The 9,179-nt window shown below is 41.6% G+C and overlaps 1 protein-coding gene across 1 annotated transcript; it reads left to right on the top strand.

Annotated features, from left to right (window-relative positions):
* The first annotated feature begins 6,276 nt into the window (after positions 1-6,276).
* LOC125630040 (histone H2A-like) lies at positions 6,277-6,768 on the top strand. The gene has a single exon (XM_048835501.2). It carries the CDS (start codon positions 6,277-6,279, stop codon positions 6,766-6,768), a length of 492 nt encoding a protein of 163 aa, XP_048691458.2.
* Positions 6,769-9,179: the final 2,411 nt, after the last annotated feature.

Below are 9,179 nucleotides of genomic sequence, written 5' to 3'. Positions count from 1 at the left end.
AAAGGGGTCTACAAAAGCCAGCACAGTAAGTAGGGAACAGTCTATGATAGACTATGGAAGATGTTGATAATGGGAGTGTCCTAATCCCCACTCCTCTCACAGAGTTTGGCATCCCAGTCTCAAGGTTGGAGGGGAGTGTCTGTCTTTGCTTAGGGTCTATCAGAATGAGTTAGGTGCCTGCCTCAGACCACAAAAGAAAAAAAAAGGGGGTGGTGTGGACAAGGCATAAACCTCCCTTAAAAATCTTTAACCCAGTGATTTTGCTTCTTGTGCATCCTCAGAGATTGCAGCAAGGGGCCTGGTGGGGAGTTAAGTTGGAGATTAGGGAAAAATTTGATAACTGTCAGGGTGGCTAAACACTGGAATAAATTGCCTAGGGAGGTTGTGGAATCTCTGTCATTGGGGGTTAAGAGCAGGTTAGACAAACACCTGTCAGGGCTGGTCTAGATAATACTCGGTCCTGCCATGAGTGCAGGGGACTGGACTAGATGACCTCTCGAGGTCCCTTCCGGTCCTATGACTCTATGATTAGGGTATGCACATCAGATGTGGAAGACTGCAGTTCTATTCTCCCTTGTTGCTGGATGAAAAGGGATTTGAACAGGGAATCGACTCCCACTCAGGTGTGTGCCCTAACCACTGGACTATAAAGTCATTCTTATTTTGTCTTCTCTCCACAAAGTAGAATGGTTTCAACAAGAGAGATTGTGGGAATACCCTCTGCTGTCACCCCCACATCAGACTGCTCCATAGCCCCACTTAGTTAGCTAAGAGATGATCAACATCTGTTCACTTTGTTAGGCAGAGCGGGGAATTGAACCAGGGGGTTCTCACAGCCCAAATGAGAACCTCCACCACTGGTTTAAAGGGGAGGCTTCTTCACCCAGACATTTTCTGTGAGAGGCCTATAATCACCCCTACTGGATTGAGCCCTGCTGGCAAGATGTTCCTCTGCCCATCCTTCTCTGGTTTCAGGGCTCTGCTGGGACTTAGGCTGGAGATAGGTAGGCAGCTGGGTGTCTGAGGCAGCAGCGTGCGACCCCAGAGGCAAAAAGTTAAGCATAGAGAGGATTTTTATGGCAAAAATGTAGGGGCTGAGTGAGTTTAGACACCTACAGGGTTCAGCAGTAGCTAACCAGGGGTTTTGTGATCACAGTGGTGCATAAAACTAGGACTTAAGCACCTAAATCTAGGTTTTAGGCACCTAAGTTCCTTTGTGGATCTGGCTATCACTGACTCCCAGCATAGCACAAACTGGAACCAGCAACTAAGACCTCCGTTCTGCCAACATGTTGGAATTGGTAATAATATCTGAAGTTATTTATATTGATATGGGAAACCCCCAAAACACTAATTTAACCATAAATTCCTTTATTAAATCTAAAGGCCAAATGGTACTTTATGCACTTACACTAAACATGCCTAAATAATAAGCAATTTACTACATCCAAACAATAACAAAACCATTTATAAGCATTTGACCAAGCTACTTACAAATGGGCTAAACCCCTGGCTGCTTAGACCCATATTGGTCAACTCCAGGACAGGCAGGTATTAGCAATAAACCCTCTCAGAGTTTACTTTTTATACCCTTGAACAAAGAAATGATGTCATTGCCAGTTACTGAGTTCAGTTGAAGACAGTTAACCCTTATTTCCAGTTTTAATCCAGCTAAGATTTACAACCTCATTTACAAAGGCCTTTCCTCCACTCCCTCTTGCTATCCAATGATTTTTCCATTGCACCTGGATTCACACAGGTTGTAACACTGGTATGTGGGTTATGGAAGGGCTGTTTTGGCTCATTTTAAAACAGATTCTCTGTTTGATTTAAAACCATCAGCAGTCACCCCTAGCAGTCAGAGACCTTTTCAGGAAACTTCCCCTTATCTCTTTAGTTATTCTGTGCATCAGACATCCTCCCTACTTTATTCTTCTGGTCTTATTACTTATTATTTCCAAGGCCTTCCTTATACTTACTAGTCAGGGCCTTTCTTTATAACACATATGTAGTTCCTTAACCAAACTTAAACTAATTTTAATTCTTTAATTTTATACTTATCCTACAACAGGTATGCACTTTACACATATGAGCCCCAATCCTGCAAACACTTGTGTATGTGCTTATCTTTACTATTGTGAATAGCCCCATTGAAATCAAAGGAACTACTCATAAAAGTCAAGTTACACACATGTATAAGTTTTTGCAGGATTGATGCCTAAATTAGTAGGTTAGAAAAGGGCATAGTGATTATTTAAACAAAGAAACATAGAAATGCTGAAAATGAAGACTGGATGTATTGCAAGGATTTCAATAAAAAGAAAAGGAGTACTTGTGGCACCTTAGAGACTAACCAATTTATTTGAGCATGAGCTTTCGTGAGCTACAGCTCACTTCATCGGATGCATACCGTGGAAACTGCAGCAGATATTATATACACACAGAGATCATGAAACAATACCTCCTCCCACCCCACTGTCCTGCTGGTAATAGCTTATCTAAAGTGATCATCAAGTTGGGCCATTTCAAGCACAAATCCAGGTTTTCTCACCCTCCGCCCCCCCCCCCCAAACTCACTCTCCTGCTGGTAATAGCCCATCCAAAGTGACCACTCTCTTTAAAATGTGTATGATAATCAAGGTGGACCATTTCCAGCACAAATCCAGGTTTTCTCACCCCGCCCCCCACCCCCCTCCAAAAACCACACACACAAACTCACTCTCCTGCTGGTAATAGCTTATCCAAAGTGACCACTCTCCTCACAATGTGTATGAAAATCAAGGTGAGCCATTTCCTGCACAAATACAGGTTTTCTCACCCCCCCATCCCCTTTTTTTTTTTTTCAAAAAAACACACACACAAAAACTCACTCTCCTGCTGGTAATAGCTTATCCAAAGCGACCACTCTCCCTACAATGTGCATGATAATCAAGGTGGGCCATTTCCAGTTCAAATCCAGATTTTCTCACCCCCCCCCCCCCACAAACTCACTCTCCTGCTGGCAATAGCTCATCCAAACTGACCACTCTCCCTACAATGTGCATGATAATCAAGGTGGGCCATTTCCAGCTCAAATCCAGATTTTCTCACACCCCCCCCCCCACACACAAACTCACTCTCCTGCTGGCAATAGCTCATCCAAACTGACCACTCTCCTTACAATGTGCATGATAATCAAGGTGGGCCATTTCCAGCATAAATCCAAGTTTAACCAGAACGTCGGGGGGGGGTAGAAAAAAACAAGGGGAAATAGGCTACCTTGTATAATGACTTAGCCACTCCCAGTCTCTATTTAAGCCTAAATTAATAGTATCCAATTTGCAAATGAATTCCAATTCAGCAGTTTCTCGCTGGAGTCTGGATTTGAAATTTTTTTGTTGTAAGATAGCGACCTTCATGTCTGTGATTGCGTGACCAGAGAGATTGAAGTGTTGTCCGACTGGTTTATGAATGTTATAATTCTTGACATCTGATTTGTGTCCATTTATTCTTTTACGTAGAGACTGTCCAGTTTGACCAATGTACATGGCAGAGGGGCATTGCTGGCACATGATGGCATATATCACATTGGTGGATGTGCAGGTGAACAAGCCTCTGATAGTGTGGCTGATGTTATTAGGCCCTTTGATGGTGTCCCCTGAATAGATATGTGGGCACAGTTGGCAACGGGCTTTGTTGCAAGGATAGGTTCCTGGGTTAGTGGTTCTGTTGTGTGGTATGTGGTTGTTGGTGAGTATTTGCTTCAGGTTGGTAAAATATTAATGAATAAAAATGGTTGATATTTTCCAAATCAGAAATCTCAGTCTCTGAAGTGTTCCTCTCTCTCCTCCTCATAATTTTGTTATGTCTTTTGGAGCTGATTAATGCCAGAGGTGTCATTTCCTCTGGATTAATTGTTCTGAAAGACGTGTTAATGAGCTGGTCCTTGCTTAAAACAAGAGGAATAGCCCTAGTCTAGAAGGACAGGAGTCTTAAATGCACTTTAGTTTTTTCTGAGAGGGGAAAAAAGTATGAAAAGGTAAATTATTGGCTTACAATATTTTAAATGTACTGTAATCCACTGCTGTCTTAGTATGTGATGCTTTTAATGTGAAGGACTTTTTCCTTCTAAGAGTGGACCTTTATTCTCTACTACCACACATATGTGACTAAAATGTCACAAAGAAACATTAAAGCTTTTTTACTTGGGTGTAAGTTCAGACCTGAACTTTACTACATGTAAGTGAGAAGCTATGGGGAAGTAATAAATCACATGAAAAGAGAACAGGAAGGGGTCTTTCCTCTATCATTTTGAAATACCAAGTGTAATTTCCTGCACATAGAAAAATCTTAAAGGGAATTTATATTAGATGCTCTCACACACTGTTTTCCTCATTATCTAACTAACCTCGTTATCCCTAGCCTGATTCTTGCTTCCATATTTATACCTGCCTCTAGAAATTTCCACTACATGCATCCGACGAAGTGGGTATTCACCCACGAAAGCTTATGCTCCAATACATCTGTTAGTCTATAAGGTGCCACAGGTCTCTTTGCTGCTTTTACAGATCCAGACTAACATGGCTATCCCTCTGATATTTGTTTTCCTTCTGAGGATCTGTTAGAGATAGTGATGGTGAGCAGGGAAGAGCGTGCTAGAGTTCTTGAATGTAGGGGCAACTAAGAGACTCAGATGTTAGACCCACATGGGAAAAATCAGTTGAGTTCTCAGACTACCTCTGTTCTAAGCTTATGATTGACTTGTCTAAGCTGTTACTACTAACAAGAAAAGCAGGAGATACTTTGGGAAGTGACACCTCTCTGTAGCACTAGACCTGTGTAAATGTATGAATATATATCTCCATAGAAATTAAGTTAGTGACGTGTCAGAATGGTTAAATGTGGTACGTTGCTAAAATATCCCTACACTGAACAGTCAATATAATTAAATAATTACTGACCTACTTTTAGTACTTGTATATAGAGCTGGCTGGAAAACCATTCTGTTTCGTGAAAAATATTGAGGTTTTGGAATTGTTTTTGTTCTCCATCAGAACAAAAACGAGACCTTTAAAAACATTTTGTCCAAAAAAATACCCTCCTCCCCCACCAAAATAGCCAATCACTCAATGATTTGGGCTCTCACTTGGGGATGTGCAACTTCAGGTTTAAGCCCTATTCTGCATGATTCAGAGCACACACTTGAACCTAACGAGTCTCCTACACCCCAGCTAAGTACCCTAAACACTGGGCTGTTGTAGGGTTTCTGGCTTTCTCTTCCTGGTTTTGGCCAGAAAAACTCCATCCTGGATCTGAAACACCTTCCCAAAAAGGCTGGTTGAAACCAATCTGTTTCCACAAAAAGTTTTGGTTCTGACAGCTTGAGATTTTTATTTATTTATTTATTTATTTTTACAAATCAGTTCTACTTCTATACCACCTAGTCCTACAGAACTTCAGCCTAGGACTGAATAATGGAGACATTACCAATTTACCACTCTCCTGATCTCCAGGCAAAGAACAGAGCTTTCCCACCAAGGTAGTGAGCAACCGAAGCTGGTCTGCACCTGAACAGAGCTAGAATTCAGAAACTCTGAATTTCTGTTCCATGGGAAATCCTGACATCCTGAAATTTGGTTTTGTTCCAAATTGGAATGAAAACAACATTTCTGAATTTCCTGTAAAACAAATCTTTTGAAAAAATATTTTGGACCAATTGAAATGCTCAGTTTCAATTTTTAAAAGAAAAGTTGTTTTGAAATGACAACATTGAAATTTTTTAATTTTTTTAAACATTTTGTCAAACATTCCCATGGAAAAATCAGATAGAAAAACATTTCATTGGAAAGTATTTAACCAGCTCTACTCCTGAACCTCCTAGGTTTCCAACTCACCTTAAGAGAACAAGCTACACAAATACAAGGCCAAGGTGCCATTGAGTTAGTACCACAGTAAATCAGCTGTTGTCCACTACCATTGACACCTTGACCCCAAACCATCCACTCACCACACACTGACCAAGAATATAATTGTGGCTCATACAGATGAGCTATGACAGATGGCATGCACAAGCAAAACATTAGAACGCCAGTGGTCCAAAAACCATTCTCTCTGACAGATTGGTATTTATCTAGTGCAATGTATAACTACAGCAGTCTATCAGTGAAGAAAAATTGTAAGGATACTGACTGGGATTTTTACTAGTTTTTCTACTAGTTTTATTAAAAATATAAATCTTATGGGCATGATGCTATGAATGATGAGATTTCACCATCCACCACACCCAGCTGAGTAAAAATGCCACCAACTGGCAAAAAGATCAACAGAAAAATTGTGCTTACAAGGAAAACAAAGTCACCAAGGGCTGGTCTACAATTCCCAGTGGGTCGTGTTCACCAGCTTCTCCGAAGAGGGAACTATGCTGAGAGAATAGGTGCTGGAGCTCCGGTTTACCTGATGGCTGTGCTGGAATATCTGACGGCTGAGATACTGGAACTGTCAGGAAACGCTGCCCATGAAAACAAGAGAGTCAGGATTTTACCACGACACATCCAGCTGGCTGTGAGGAACGAGGAAGCACTGAACAGGCTCTTTGCAGATGTGACCATTGCAGGGGGAGGAGTTTTGCCAAACATTCTTGCCCAGCTTCTTCCCCAGAGAACTCCTAAAGATCCTTCAACAGAAAAGATAGCTGTTGCTTCCCAGGAAGAATCCAGTAATGACGGACCCAGAGAAAATGTACGCTTCCTCCTCGTCTCCAGTTCTTCACCAACATGGAACCCTTGTTAATCAATGTGTTGTGTCTGCAAATTGCTGCTAAATATTCAGACTGATTATCTTAATGTGTGGGGTTTTTTAACTGTTGAAACAAACAATTCCAATCTACTAACTGATTCTGTTCTCCTGTCCGTTAATTCAATAACATTTTCCTAGAAAAGTGTTTAAGCTTGCAGCTTTTAAACAATATGAACTTGGCTCTTTAATGCTACTAAAGCAATTATACGAGGAGTAGGGCTAGCCTGACTGACCTCAGTCTCTGTTTTGTATTGCAGGCAGGGCTTAAATTCAGCTGGAGCTGTCCGCAGCAAAGCTCCAGTAAATATTTTCAAACCCACGGGACTGAAGCCCCAAGCCCTTGTACCCCCCCACATTGCTGAAGCCCTGAGTCCCAGTGCTCTGGGAAATACTCTGAGAATTTAAGCCCTGATTGCAATCTATACTCAGCTCTCCTTAAGAGGAGAGTTTTGTAGAATAAGATGTGCAAACAGAAGCCTATTATTGCTGTGCAAACTATTGGGTTGGGTACGCTGGTAACTGGGAGCAGAAGTTCTTACGCATTGTGTACCTAATCTAGGAAGCTGGTCATCAGGTAGTTATTACTAATTTGAGGTGGATATCTGGGAGGGTGGAGGCTTATCCGTATCTACCACATTTCTGAGGACATATTACATACAGACAGCCTATCAGAGAGGCTGTAGGCAGTGCCACTGGCATATAATTTTGCTCACTGTTAAAAGCAGCAAGGTATTACCTGTTCCAACAAAGGATGGTCCTGGCACTTCCAAACTAGGAGCTGAAAACCCAAAGAAATGGGGGGCCTGATTTTACCCTAACTTAATACTAGCATAATTCCATTGATTTCAGTGGGAATTATTCCTGATTTATATCTGAATCAAAGGCCCTGGGCCTCTGACTGTAGTTACAGTAACAAAACAAAAGTGGGGTTGGTGGGAATCAAATATAAAAAGGGACATTGTGAACAGCCTCCCTGGCATACTCTAGAACGGCCGGTGCATCGGGAATGATATCAACCATTCTGCTTTGATATTATTGAAGTTGCTTTCCACGCTACTTACCCCTGCCTCCATTCCAGTTGGTGTTAATCCATCTCCATCTTGGGATGAGTTAAAAATGCAGCAGCTAGACCACAGGACCCTTTCTCATCTGTCCCAGGAACTTTTTCATGGTCTCCATGTGCCAGGTTTTCTAACTGTCTATTGCATTAGACTGGCTCCAGTCAGATTACCCACTTTGCCTCTTCAATAAATAGTATTTCCCTGCTCCTGACATGAGGGCCAAGAAAGGACTCTCTCTGTGCCCAACATTACTGAAGGCAGAGCCAGCACCTATGGCTGGAAGATAGGGAACAAGTTTGCGTTGACTAAGGCAAACCACAGCCTTTTGGCTCAGTACAACTGAGGATTGGAGGAAGCTGGTAGCTGTACAGCTCAGGCTCTGTTGTCATTGGGTGGATGGTTTAGATCCAAAGGTAAAGAGTAAGTCCTCCTCCACCCTGAATAGCAGGCATCAATAACTATAAAATCTCCAAAGCCAAACACTTACATTTTCCCTTTCTACAGAGAAGGGTGAGAAATAAAACCTTTATGGGTAACCTCTCATGCTACTGCTTTAATTAATGTGCATGGCACTTAGATACGAAAGTGATCGTTGCTTTAGGAATACTCTAGATATATAGAACAACACAGGGTTTCAATAACTAAGAGGGGGTGCCAGGGTGCTTGCCATCAGTTCTGGGGGAAGATCAAAAGGTTTTATCCATCCTGTAACTTACGAAGGGTCAGATGCATTTTCATCCAATTTGATAAAAAGTACCATTTTCTGGAATGCAAAGTCTGTCTGGAATTAATATTTTAAAATGAAGTTTACAACAGAAATATTGCCAGATTCTTAAATATAAATGAACCAGCAGGTGCTGTTCTACTGAGCTTCAGCACATCAAAGGCATATCATTACATGCATGTTTGGTAATATGCATATTTATTATTTTATCATGGCAGAGCCTTGGAGGCCCCACTTTGCTGAGCACACATGAACACATAAGCAAAAGATGGTTTCTTCCCCAAAGAGCATACAATCTAAGGCCCTTGTCATAAATATACAGGTAAGGGTAGCATAAAATTCTTCCTTACCTGTAAAGGGTTAAGAAGCTCAGATAACCTGGTTGGCACCTGACCAGAAGGACCAATGGGGAAAGAAGATACTTTCAAATGGAGGAGGGGGGGAGGCTTTGTTTGGTGCTCTGTGTGTGTTCTCCCCAGAGACAAAGGGAGCAACCAAGCAAGTAATCCAGCTCCCACTGAAATGATACATCTAATATTACAGAAATAATAAGTAATAGCAAGGAAATGTGTTATAGTATCTTTTGTTTTAACTTGTGAATTGTCCCTGTGCTAAGAGGG

Source organism: Caretta caretta, chromosome 1, assembly GCF_965140235.1.
Source record: "Caretta caretta isolate rCarCar2 chromosome 1, rCarCar1.hap1, whole genome shotgun sequence".
NCBI lineage: Eukaryota > Metazoa > Chordata > Testudines > Cheloniidae > Caretta > Caretta caretta.
The sequence above is the reverse complement of the archived record's forward strand: the minus strand, read 5'-3'. Positions and strand labels throughout refer to the sequence as shown.